Source organism: Capsicum annuum, unplaced genomic scaffold (genome assembly GCF_002878395.1).
Source record: "Capsicum annuum cultivar UCD-10X-F1 unplaced genomic scaffold, UCD10Xv1.1 ctg2033, whole genome shotgun sequence".
NCBI classification, from domain to species: domain Eukaryota; kingdom Viridiplantae; phylum Streptophyta; class Magnoliopsida; order Solanales; family Solanaceae; genus Capsicum; species Capsicum annuum.
The window spans coordinates 456,385-470,491 of NW_025826215.1; the positions used below are offsets into that span (position 1 = coordinate 456,385).

Consider the following 14,107-nt stretch of genomic DNA (forward strand, 5'->3'; position numbering starts at 1 on the left):
AATTTAGTTTAATTTTCGTAGAGTACGATGTCCGCCTTCTGTATTGGAACTTTAAAATCAGCTTCCTGGTGGTTAGCAACCTCTTTCATTTTTGCAGTTTCTGTCAGTGGTAATATTGTCCTGAATTGCGAATAGATTTTATATCTACTATTTTTCCTGGAAAATCCAGAGTTTTATACTGTGTGTTTATTTGATAAAAGGTATTATAAACCATCTGCAGCATTAGTTAAATATGGTCCATCTATTGCATTGTTTAATATGTTGGATTACATGAATGTATTTTGACCATAAATCTATATTACCAACCATTCGAATCCTCAATTACTAAGTGCATTTAAGTTGGCATGAACAGGCATATATGGTTGAAAGTCGTAGAGATGGTTTGAATGTGTCAGCTAATATTCTAGTCCCGGTGATTAAAAATCTTTTTTCTTAGTATCAAGTAGATCTTTTTTCTTAGTATCAAGTAGTTTTCTCATCTCCCAAATGGTATATGTTAGAATATGAGTAGAAATAGGAATAACATATAGAATCCTACCTACAAAAGAATTGTAATCTAGTGTCCTATTAGGAAAATGATTGGAATGTAATGTCTAAATAAAGTCTCAATGTAATAATATAATTACAACAATTCAATAATATTCTCCTCTTATATTTCTCACATGGTATCAGAGCCTCTACGATCTTGGTAGAGAATCAAAGAGCCTCCGCTGCCAGCGGGCGGCTATAACCCATATATGCTGCCCGTACGGCCAATGATCATGTTAGCAAAAGTTAGGCCACCAAACTTCTTTCCCCTGCTTTCTTATATCTAATTTGTGTAGTACCATGCATCTTTCCGATGACTACTTTCTCATATCAGATTTGCGTAGCACCATGCATCTCTCCGGACTACTCATATTTAATTTACGTAGTACTGTGCATCTTTGCAGACTGCTTTCTCATATTTGAGTTGCATAGCATCGTGCGTCTTTTTGGTGACTGTTCAAATTTGATTTGCATAGTTCCATGAGTTTTTACGGTGACTCCTTAGATTTGATTTGTGTAGGGTCATGCCTTTATTACCGACCTTACCTATATAATTTCTCTTTTTCAGTAGGATCGTGCCGTCATTCCGACCCTACCCGTATAATTTTTTCTCAGATTGTGACCACTTTTCAACCATCAAATCTAATAATTCGGCACGTGAGTATGTTCCGTCCAATTCTTCAGTGACTTTCTTGTTCAAGATCTACTCATCTCTTGATTTCGAGATGATCCATATATTTTACACTAGTTTCCGACAATTTTCGAGCGACAGGTCGATTGTCCGGCGATGTTTACTACTTTTCAAATAACTTTTTCAGTTTGTTCCTTTTCAGTTCAGATTTTTCAGGCATCCAAAGCAGTCCTTATTAGTTTTCTTGCAGATATCTTCATCCAGTCCCTCACCGATCCTCGTAGTAATTACATTCATAACAAGCTTGGTACATATGCCTTGCATGCACCAGCTTGAGGGGAAATGTCAGAATATGATTAGGAATAGGAATAACATATAGAATCCTACTTGAAAAAGGAGGATTGTATTGTAGAGTCCTATTAGGAAATATTCTTCTCTTATATTTCTCACAGTATAGTTGTTACAATGTTCAGCTAGAATTCTTCATTTAAATTTCTCCATCATTAGGCATATTTCTGTTGACTTTCTATTGAAAATTCCCATAGCTTTCTATTGAGTAGGTTTATGACCATGTTTATTTGGAGTACTTTCTGAACATACTTTCATGTATGGCATTTGGAAGGAAATGGATCAAATGGGTGAGATCCTGTATTTCAACTATCAGATTTTCTGTTCTGATAGTGGATTCTGATAGTGGATCAGCAGAAGGTTTTTTCCCATCTCAAAGAGGTCTGAGGCAGGGGGATCCTCTGTCCCCTTTCTTGTTAGTCATAGCCGCGGAGGGTCTGAATAATATAATCAAGGTAGCAAGAAGTACAAACTGTTTAAGAGATTTGAGGTGGCAACAAACACAAACTCTGTGCAAACCTGGAACTTGTAAGTCACACATCTCTAGTACGCAAATGATACTTTAATGTTTTGTGATGCTGATGAAGGCCAGTTGTTGATCTTGAGATCAATCCTGGCTAATTTACTCGGACTTTTCACTTTCGGTACCTTGCCCGTGTCGAAACGACGTGTGTGGGTGTGGAATTCGTACCAGATTTGGTCAACCTATTTTGGGTACTTTGACCAAAATCGACTGGGACAGTCCAGACAGATTTAAGAATTTCTGAAATCAAAACAAAATTTAAGGTGAAATTGAGGAAAAATGGAAACCTTATACCATGAAATTTCTATGTTATTGCTTTTATTTTTATCTCCTTTAAGAATTTTCCTGTTGAACAATATTTTCTCCTCAAGTTTTCCAGATAATATCTCATAATTTATGTTTATAACTCTAATTTTAGATAATTAAATTATTTTTCGCTGAATTTCCGCACTCGTATCCATCTCTAGATCCATATCTTTGATTCTTTAAATTGAGATCATTCTTTAAATTGAGATCATGAAGGATCCGTACTCATATGGGACACCTGCACTCGAGTCCGAGCAACTTAGAATCTTGATGTTTTTCAATGAAGTGTATGGGTTGCAAATAAACTGGAGAAAGAGTCGGTTGTTCCTATGAGGAGCTGTGTCTAAGATTCTGGGAGGCTATATTGCGCGGACTCGTTGGTTTCACCGCCGAACCCGTCCCGAAACGACGCTAGTGCGGGTTCAGGGTGCACCTCCTATTCGGTCAAACAAATTCGGAAACGTTGACGCAACATTAAGAACAAAGTTTGCTGTCGTCGTTGGAAGGGAGAAAGACCGGCGACTGTAATTGCTGTCATCGGAGGAAGGGAGAAAATCGGGGACTCTAATTGTTGTCATCAAACGTAGGGAGAAATCCAGCGACTAGTTGTTGTCCTCGGAAGAAAGGAGAAAATCGACGATTGCTATCATGTCGGAAGGGGAAAATTCGGCGATTGCTGTCATCGTCGAAAGGGAAAAATCCGGCAACTGTAATTGTTGTCGTTGGAAATTGAGTCGCCGGTGGGTTTTACTTTTGGGTTTACTTTTTAATAATTATATCTGCAAGCTGATCATTTGACCCCACAAATTTTGTGACGATGTCTCTCTAGTGTATTCTTTCTATGATGAAATGACAATCAACCTCTGTGTTTGGTCCTCTCATAAAATGCTTGCTAGATCTGATATAACGTGAGTGCAACCTCATTATCACACACAAGTTCCATTTGACCAATATCTCCAAAATTTAGTTCTTTAAGTAACTTCGTGATCCTTATGAGTTACACATGTTGCCACTACCATAGTCTCATATTTAGCTTCTACACTTGATCTTCAAACTACATTTCAATTCTTACATTTCCAAGACACCAAATGTCCCCCATAAGAGCGCATTTCAATTGCTCCGTTTGGATCCACCAGTTGCCCAACTAGTCACATATTCTTTGTATTTGAGGCAAAATACAATGAATTTCTACAACATCAAGCAAGAAGCAGATATTCCCACAAATAGCTTTAGTTGTTCACACCAAAATCCTATTGCTTGTATCTTACGGGCCTCCACCCTTGGTCTTTGGGTCATTGACTCTCACGCTTCTGACCATATTTCTGGAAATAGATCTCTTTGGTATGATATTACTTATTTCCGATCCCTTGGAACTGATACCATAGTTAATGGATCTCAGAATATGGTAATTGGAGTTGGCCAAGCCAATCCTTGACTCTAAATAATGTTCTCTACGTCCCTAGTTGTACGTTTAGCCTTATTATCAATAAGTCGTTTGCCTAGTACTGTAAATTGTTCCATATCATTCTTTAATGATATGTATTGATATACATGACCACAGTACGGAAAGAAAGATTGGTGCAGGGCATCAATCACAAGACTTTATTGCTCTAGCTCTCCCAGTTCCATTGCAGCCTGTTCAGCTTCCGTCTGTTTAGATTTAATCTATATGCAGTTGCGACATCCGAGCTAATCCAAACTTTAGAAGATGGTACCTAGTTTGTACGAATCGTTTGCATTATATTGTGAGTCGGGTCCACTCAAAAGGCACCCGAGAACTAGCTTCCCTTGTAGCTCCATAATTATGTTCAAGGACTAATTCTACACTAGGAAGTGTTAATTAACAACCTAGGATCAATTCTAGATGAATTTAAATCCACTCATAGGCTCCTTCGCTACTTTTCTTGAATTTAGGGCTCTAACTCAAAGATTCCACCATTAATACCCATCCTAATGAGTCTACAATGGATTACAAGATGATAAGAGTAATGAATTAACTTACCTCAATGGAGAAAATCACCTAGTTTAGTAGGAAATCGCCTCCCAACAGTGGAAATAAACTACGCGATGTCCGTTGTAGTGGCCTTGGTCCCTCTACAGCAGTCCTTCTATGGCGATCAATGGCCCACTATGGCGGCCCTTTGCTACCTTATCATTATCGTTATGGTGGTACAACGACCTCTACAGCGCTCTTGCTGCAGAGGCTTTTCAACCACTACAACACTCCTTAAACAGAAACTTGGGGAAAAATTGAAGCTACCCCCATTTCACAACACAATCCTCAATTTAGGACATCACAAAGTTATCCCAATGCGACAACTTCTATAATCGGAATTCTATGACTCCATTTATCGTTACGGAACTTCCTACGCGAAACTATGCCACTTGACCAACCTATAACAAACACAACACCACCAAACACTATACCATGACTCACAAATCACCACTAAAGCACACAACACTAGATATTTGTCAAAAACCACCCTACCTTGAGATTTTATCAACTCTCTTTCTAGGGTAAATAGGGAAATTCTAGCAGGGTGTTTGCACCCTAAACAATGCTATAATGACGAGATGGGTCGTTACAATCAACCTAATTTACACCCTTCTTCTGAACACTTGGGCATTTATGAGTTTTTACAGTCCATTTAGGGATTCCACTATTGTATATTCTTGTGCTCCATTTTCCATAGTTCCATCTCTCTCAACTCCACCTTCACCAATCTTGACTAATTATTATTGTCCGCGCTCTTCATTTGTTCTAGATGGCCCTGTCTGTCACCAGATTCTTTGCTTGTTGCGGACTTATTTTCACAAACTCCTCGTATTGCCACTCAGAGGGGTATTAGTTCTACTTGTTATCATAATCTTATCTATACCTGTCGATCTTGAATGTTGCTGCTACAGAGTTCTACTCAGAGGGGTAATAGTTCTACTTACAAAGAACTTGTTATCATAATCTTATCTATATCCGTCTCAGATGATCTTGAATGTTGCTGGTACAGAGGTCTACTCAGAGGGGTAATACTTCTACTTGTAACCATCAATCAGTCAGAAATAGAAAAACTTATTACAACTTGCTGGAAATAGGGAGTACTCGCGAGGAATGTGCAGTTGCGTGGTCAGAAAATTGTCAAAAACAACGGAACCTGGATGGAGATGTTTGGGGGGGGGGGGGGGGGTGATGGGGGAGGTGGAAGTTTGAGGAGTGGGGGGGGGGGGGGGGATGTGGAAGCTCGTAATTTGCAGACCATAAGGACGATAGTTCAGACGACACAAACAATAATACTAAAAAGGCATATTATTGGTATGGTTGGGCCAATTGGCTTACATACTAAAAACTAATATTATTAGAAAAAGACATAAAACATGGTGGGGGAAATCTCCCCCCCAAATAAGACTCTTTAAATGGCTACATTGTGGATGTTATTGTTTGTGGTTTGAGAAGAGAGATCTTCTATTTATATAGGTATAAAAACCCTTCTCCTAAGAAAGAATACACCTAATAGAAAAGAGATTCTTTCCAACAAGGAAACCTTTTTTCATCAAGAAAAGTAATTTTAATTTTGGTAGAAAATCAGGTAAAGTAGTAAATTCAGGGCAATTTCTAGCAAATCTCTCCTTGACCTGAATTTTCTGGAAAATCAATCTTGATTTTCTTCTTCATCACATGATCTTCATACATCATTGCTGCTTTGTATGCTTAAAAATGGAGCCTTTTTGGGGGTTAAAAGTATATGATTTCTTTCGGGCTAAAAATATTGGAGCCCTTTGTAGGGTTAAAAGTAGGGTTAAAAGTGAGCTTTATTTTTAAAGATGTGACAACAATATTGTTGAAATATGATTGAAATTTTTTCTCCACATGTAATTGGACAAAAATCTTCATTATCGTCAAACTAGTTGCATCTTGATACTCGTTTCTCCAAAACATTGGAATTTTGTACCGTAGGCTCTAATATTACTTGTTGGATTCAAAATCGAGAGTGTGTCATGTGGAGGCTAGTAGTTTGCTAACCATAAGGGCGATAATTCAGACGACACATAAAATAATACTAAAAAGACATATTATTGATATGGTTTGGCCAATTGGCCTACATATTAAAAACTAATATTATTAAAAAAAAAATTAAAACATGGGAGAAATCTCCCGCTAAACAAGACTCTTTAAATGAGTACATTGTGGATGTTATTGTTTTGTGGCTTGAGAAGAGAGATCTTCTATTTATAGTGGTACAAAACTTTTCTTCTAAGAAATAATAAACCTAATAGAAAAGAGATTCTCTCCAACAAGGAAACCTTTTTCCATCAAGAAAAGTAATTCTAATTTTGGTAGAAAATCAGGTGAAGTATGAAATTCAGGGCAATTCCTAACAGGAGGGACACCCAACCGTGTGAAGAGAGTTTCCGAAAAGTGGTTTAAACAGTCCACATGTGTTGACGCGTGATGTTGGAAGAGGTGGTTCTGGTGGTGCATGACTAGTTTTCCAGGGGTGGGCTTTCTTGGGCTAGGTTACACAATTGAGAGGAGTTCATCAAGGGTACTGGTTTGTGCACAGTAACATAATTTGACAAACCCCTCAAACAATGACAGGCGCCGGACATATTGCGCGGTGGTGAAGTTTATCGCTTGAATGCTGTTGGTAACGGTGCAACAACTACTTTTCTCACCTATTACTCTATTACCATGTAGAAAGAAAGAGAAATTGAGAGAACAAAGTTTGATTGTTCCCCTAAGCTATTGGAGCATAAATCACTAGGTTTACATGTCCAAAGGAAATCAATACATAATCACAGGGAGCAAATCAATCAAGCTGTACGCTGTATCTACCATATCTAAAATAATCGCATTCTGACAGAATCCATTGGTAAAACCATTGAAAATAAGATTTTAGCAACTGGTGTATTAAGTTGCAAAAGAGCGACTAAGTCCAAGGGACTCGAAGTGAAAAGCAAGCACTAAAGCGTATATTTCTTAGAAGTGAGACACACAATTAACAAAAAGTTTAAGTACCAAATACTATAATTTAGTAGAACAACAATCAAATTGCAATAGGCTAGTTAATCTCAACATCCAAAATACAATAGTATCTATATTAGATTAAGTTCCAAAGAGCACAACATGGGTGTGTTTTGCATGAACTCAATTAAAAGTTTTGCTTTAGCAATTCAATGAGTGGATCTTGAAATTTCTAAGTTGAGCTGTAAAGATCCAACCACTTTTCCTTTGGAACTCATTGCTTATCTCTATTTTTAATCGCACACTTCTCTAAAGTGCATTGTGTTACTAATGAAGTGATAGTACCTTGTTTCTAACTCTTCCAGTGACGGAACTTGTGTTAGCCACTGAGTTTAGCTACTGAACAAGTATGCGGCTAGAGTTAGCTACATTTTATTTTTGACTATTACAGACTTTCCTTCTATTTTTGACTAGTAAAGTTTTCCTTCTTTAGCGATGGACGCAAAACCCCTTGCTAAAATACTAGATATGGAGATTATATATGGATTGAATACCGTTGGGCATTTGTAGTCTGGTTAGCATGGATGTTAATGACTTGGCTACAAATTTTGTTCGTCACGATCTTTTGTTTTTGTAGTTTTTATTTTTGAATGTGAATAAATGCAACCTTTAGTGTTTCTCATATAATTGGAAGTGGCTAAATCTCATATCAAAAGATGAATTACTCTAAGGAGGTGTTTGGACATGCAACTTACTTCAAATTTGAAGTTTTGATTCTGTTTGAAATATGTGTTTGTTAATGACATTATGAACAAAACTTCAACTTCAATTGAAATTTTGATTTCAAATACCAAATTCAGTTAAAAGATAGAATTTCAATTCCAAAAATGTGATTATAATTTTTTAAAAATTTAAAACTTGGCTCATAATTTAAATTTTGCAAAAGATGCCCATATTTATTATAAAAGGATTACCTGAACCTACTTTACTCAAGGACAAGCTCCTTCTCCAAAATGGCTACACCTTCTCAATCCGGTCAAGTTGTGGCTTTCCCAATCCGTCGGCAAGGTATATCTCTGGAAATACCATCTTTTGCGCATAACTCTTTAACGGTAATTTGGGGATGTTTTGATAGTTTCACTAATTGTGGGGTTTTTATCTTTATGAGGAGAAGTACAACTTTGAAATTCAAAATGCATGTCCAAAGGCCAAACACAATTTCAACTTCAAATCAACCTCACCTAAGTCAATGATTCAAAACATGGTTCAAGTTCATGTCCCATGCCTACTAAGTTCGATTCATATGAATTTGAAAAGTTAACACCAATATTCTAAGAGGGTGTTTGGGTTGGCTTTTTAAAAGTAGCTTATATGCTAAAAGCTAAAAGCCATAAAACTTTTGACTTATTTTTGTACCTTTTTAGCCAAAAAGTAAGTGCTTAAAAGCACGTTTTGTCTTTCCCAAACACTCCGAAAACTAAAAAAATGGTTTAAAAGTCAAAAGCAATTAAAATAAGCCAATCCAAACAACCTCTAAATGGTTGAGTATCATGCATACATAATTAAATCTGATCCATGTAATTTCTGCGTTTTCCATCATACTTTTTGATGTTAGGGTGATGTTTTTTCGTTTACTGAATGAGGATATGGAATATGCTCTTGTTCTTTATTCTTGATAAATCCTAATATTTAAAGCTCAGTTTCTCAGAGGCAGAGAAGCATGTTTTGTACAATACAAGTCTGCATGTAGTCAGAGCACGGTGGTTGGAGGATTCCTTTAAAGAGGACCAGAAGTTGCTTGAGGAGGATTATTGCCTAAAGCCTACCAATTTTCAACAGTCAATCTCTGAGAAGAGGTGAGTCGTGTGTTTCTTATGGATCAAGATGAGGAGTTTGTGTAGTATTCAGCATTGGAATTACTTTCTTCATTGTCTCCCAAAATTTGCATACCAAGTAATGTTTTAAAATTTCCAACAAGATGTGTTGCGGGTGGTGGGTGATGTTGCTCTTACATGGACGACCTGCAACAGCCATACTTTTGGGAAGCTCTTTTGGTTGCAATGCAAATTTATTACTCTATATATTTCAATTTATTTGTCTTACGTTCTTTTCTTGTCTCTTTCCTTTTTTTGGCAACTTAGTGATTTTGACTTTCTGCATGGCATGTGTAAGACCACAAGATTGAAGAACATTTTGGTACATTCTAATATTTTTAGTGTAAGACCACAAGATTCAAACATCTTCTTCACTTTCTTAAATGAATGTCAGGTGAAAACCAGACAAACAAATTGAAACAGAGGGGCACCTTTTACCTACTATATAATATGTAGGAAGATACTTGCTTTCTTTTAAAATGTTTGTCGTTGTGTCTCATATTAAATTATGTTCTTTCGTCTTCTTTATGTGAGTAGAATTCTGATTTATGGCATATTTTCTGCAGTTTTTAGATATCTAAATTTGAGTTTTTGAAAAACATAGCTTAAATCTAATCAAGTTAGCTCCAAAAACTGGCCAGATAGGCTGTCAAATAAGTGAAAAATATGAACAGGGAGTATAAAGGTAAAAAGGGATATTCAGTTCCTAGTTTAAGATGAAACCATTTTTGATAATTATGATGTCACTTTCAACTGTTTACAACATAATGTTCAAATTACCATATTTGAGGGCGGTGGTTGATGGATAATGCCTGACATACTGTTCATAGATGAGAACACAAAAATATCTTGTCTAGATTAGTGTTTTCTTATAGCTACAGTTAACTTCTTCTAGATGAGTACATAGTGGATTGTACTGGTAAAAAGAGTAAAAGAGAAGCTCTCTCCATCTAGTTCTGTTGTGTTTGATTGTATAGAGAGTAGAAAATAATAGTGATGATAATAATAAATGCTGATAAAATTTAATAATGATGATATACATGCTGGTGATAGTGATACTGAGGGGAAACTGCAGTTGATAATTGCATCTGCAAATATAGGAAGTAGTGATTTTATTATTATAATGAAAATTCATGCTAGGAAGTTATCAGTTTCAAAAAAAACAAAGGAAAAAAAAATTCATGCTAGGTCTTACCATTTTTGGGCTAGAACAACCAAAAATAACTAAAATGAGTATTGCTGATGTAGGAAAACTGCCTAGTACAAGCCCTGAAATAGTTTTTTGGTCAAAAAGGATATGCTGAAAGACTATTTTGTCAATGTAGGTAGATTTTATGCTGGAAATTATGGGTCAAAAATGAAATAAAATGTAGGATGTGTGTCCATAACAGAGTCGATTAATTGTCTTGAACTAACACAAAATGCAGTCCTAACGAGATTCCTGCAGCCAAATCCTCATCTCTTGTCCTGTAATTTGTACATATCCATCTTGTCATACTTGAACTTCCAGTTGCTTGAAAAGCCTAGCAATAGAAAATTCAGGCATGCATGACCTTTTCTTTTACTGGCATTTGGATTGTATATTTAATGAAATTACTCAGCATTGATGTTTTCTCCGACTTAATAGACATGATAAGCTAAAAGGTAATTCCGGAAAGTGCGAAAGACCATCTTCCCCTGATAAAGATGGAGTACAAATCAAAGCAGAAGGAATATCAGACCGTTGTCGGGCCATCACGCTACGAAAGAGAGACAGGAAACAAGATAGAGGAAGACCTACAGGTAGTGCTACAGAAAAAACGAAAGTTGGGATCAACATGCCACGGAGAGTTAAACGCAAGGTCACAAGTAGTCGTGCTAAGATTCATGAAAATGAATCTGATGAAGGTGCTACTTCAGGTGAACATCTTCATAATGATGAGAGTGAAGCTGCTGTTGAGACTCGTGGTAGCCATGAAACTTTTGCAGAGCATAGCTCAGGAATTCAGAATGAGAATGTCGTACAAGATCTGGAATTGTCACCAGATGGTGAAACAATTCCACAAAGGACTGCTGAGTGCAGTGTGATCGGTGAAAGATTGGACAAAGCTCAGGAAACTTAATATGGGAGTGGAAATATTGCCAGGGGAAAAGATAGAGACAAAGACAAGATGGATGAAAAGCTGGAAGATCCTGTTGATCCAGTCCAAGCTATGCTACAGCATATGATACCCCACTTGGAAAGTAAGCCAACCAGAAGTGTGGACACACTTTTAAAAGACGACAAGCCGGAGGCAGATACTAATCCCAGTCCCAAAAAGAAAAAGAAAGTTAGCTACAAAGATATAGCCGGTGAGTTGCTCAAAGATTGGTGAAACCGTCTACGCCATCCACCATTACAAAGTTAGGAATTTTGTTTTGTTTCCTTCTGTGTTTTTCTTCCGCGACCATGTAAATATATTACTCTTTTGCGTTGTATTTCTGCTGTAAATGATTCGAACAGTTTATGCATCTTTCTGTTATTGCTTGGTGTGTTATCAGTTATGGTTACTGGCACACCTGTTAAAAGCATTGTCCTTAAGGGGTGGTTTGGTTTGTGGATTATGTTATCCGGGAATTATAGTTCTTGGACTCATTTAGAGTCCAGAGCCAAAAGGGCATGTTTCTTAAGCAAATAAACTAAAAGAAACCTAAATTTTGGAACAAACTGAAAGGAGTGGTTCACAGGTCAACCTGTGCATCAACATGAATGTTTTTTTTGCATTGATTCCATCTATTATGGCTAACTGATATGCTCAAGATACACCGCCAGATGATGAAACCCATCCATATGAAAATATAGTAACCTAACTTGGGTTGAAGTTGAATTCCACAGAGAATGTAAACCTCTAAATTTTTCCATCGGAGCAACTACCAGTGTTATAGTCGATTCTAATCCGTTAAGTTCTAGATTGATTGCAATTCTGCAAAGCCTATATTTTTAAAACACTACAGTAAGATTGTCTACACAATGGATTTCTTTGTTCGTTGATTTTCATGCAACTACTGATACTTTTGGGCTACTGATGAGGATGATCTCAATCGAGGTGGTCAAAATTGATATCGGAAACACAAAATCAAACAACACAAATTGAAGATAGAGAGAGAGATTAGAAAAGGGACGAGAGAGATTAGAAAAGGGACGAGAATGGATGAAAGAAAGACTCAATTGAACATGAATTAAAATCAAGGAAGAAAGAGGCTTGAATTCAATGAAAGAGAAACCTAATTGAAATCTACAAATGAGCACTCAATGTGAAATCAAGGTAAAGGTGTTCTAAATCAACAATGAGAATCTTCACTAGTCTAGATTCAACTACATTAAACTAATCAATCCTAAATGGAATCCACACTTGAACTACACTCACAAAGAGTAATCTCAATCCTCAATTCATTAAAAGCTCAGAATGAAAAATGGCTAAGATAATTATTTATAGTTATTGTCTTTACACAAATTGCCTATTCAAAATAGCAAATGCGACTGTTTAGGAAATAACCCATAAGGGACTTTCCTGATTGCCCAAATGGCATCTTGATGGCCCATGGCGTTGTCTATTCATTGCTCCACAGCTTCCTTCGGGCTCCAAGCTATCATCCATATGTGGAAGCTCCTCCTAATGTGCTTCAAGCTAATCGTGCTCTTATCAACTGATATGCACTCAGTCTCTTGTGCTATCAATCGTCTTTTTAAAAGTAATTGAGTGATTTATCTCCATATGATTTTTCTACAACTATGTGAGTTATTTATATAAGAATGACTGATTATTTCAAGTAAATTGTATGATATGAATTTATCAAACGAGAATAACGCCTCGAATTTATATAAAACTTCTTTTATCAAATCCTAACATGCTCTTCAAAGTCTAGACATTAAGTTATTATGGTGTAGGTTAATGTTTGTAATCACAAAACATTTAATTAAGAACAAAAAGAAGTTTAATATGTTATTAACCCTAGTATCGTGTAATCACATGAAAAAACTTATAAACTCTTAAGTCTCAATGTATTTCATAACCTCTGTTGAGGATTTAGCTACTCGTATTGCAAGTAAAATAACAGCAATATAATAAAGAGACTGCAGAAAATTTTAATATTAAAGCTTCATAGAATATTGAAGATCTTCGTTCAAGAAATAAAGACAAAAACTATGAACGGGATGACTGCAGAAAATTTTAATATTAAAGCTTCATAGAATATTGAAGATCTTCGTTCAAGAAATAAAGACAAAAACTATGAACGGGATGACAAGACTACTACTCAACTAAAACTAAGAAAAATTATCAATTCTTTACAACTAAAACTGTAACGACTCAAATTGTCATAACGCTAAAACTATCCTAAAAAATTATTTTGACTAAAAAATCCTTGTTCCGGAACTTGTAGGAATTATTTCGTGTGAAAAAGCTATGGTTCAAGACCTATTGGGCCGATATTTGGAAAGTTGGGTCAGACCTGCTGACCTACCATTGCAGTGACACTTTTATCGCTGCAGCAACGCTTTTGTCGCCACAGCGGTTGTCGGACAATAGCCAGTCCGAGGGTTACTTAAAACCCTCATTCAGTTGAGGCCTCTTATGTCATATACCTCCACCAAAAATACCTCAAGTGAACCCTATACCTAGATGATGAGGATTTGGAGGCCAAGATCTGTAAGGGCAATTCTAGAGCATTCCAGTAAGGGCTGGACATATTTTGGTTTAAATCGAAAAAATCGTAAAATTAAATCGAAATTTTAATTTCGATTTGTTTTTTTGGTTTTTCAGATGAGTTTCGGTTTTCGATTTTTGAAATTCCGTTAAATGATTTGGTTTTTGTTTTTTCATAAAAATAATTCGGATAAACCGATTAAACGAAATTCTATAAATAATTAATATTATATATATATATATATATTTTATTTTATATATATATATAATATTTAA

At 36.2% G+C, this 14,107-nt stretch overlaps 1 protein-coding gene across 6 annotated transcripts in view; it reads left to right on the top strand.

The window, feature by feature from the left end:
• Positions 1-11,714, top strand: part of LOC107856564 (DNA ligase 4) — a 60,761-nt gene extending 49,047 nt beyond the window's left edge. For 3 of the 6 annotated variants that reach the window (XM_047402383.1, XM_047402385.1, XM_047402386.1), the window contains 2 exons: positions 8,994-9,149; positions 10,795-11,714. In XM_047402383.1, the coding sequence (XP_047258339.1) occupies positions 8,994-9,149; positions 10,795-11,269 (631 nt within the window). In that variant the 3' untranslated portion in view covers positions 11,270-11,714. Of the gene's footprint in view, positions 1-1,781; positions 2,036-8,993; positions 9,150-10,794 lie in introns of those variants that run through there. The other 3 variants (XR_007049224.1, XR_007049225.1, XM_047402384.1) reach the window with 3 other exon arrangements.
• The last annotated feature ends 2,393 nt before the right edge of the window (positions 11,715-14,107 follow it).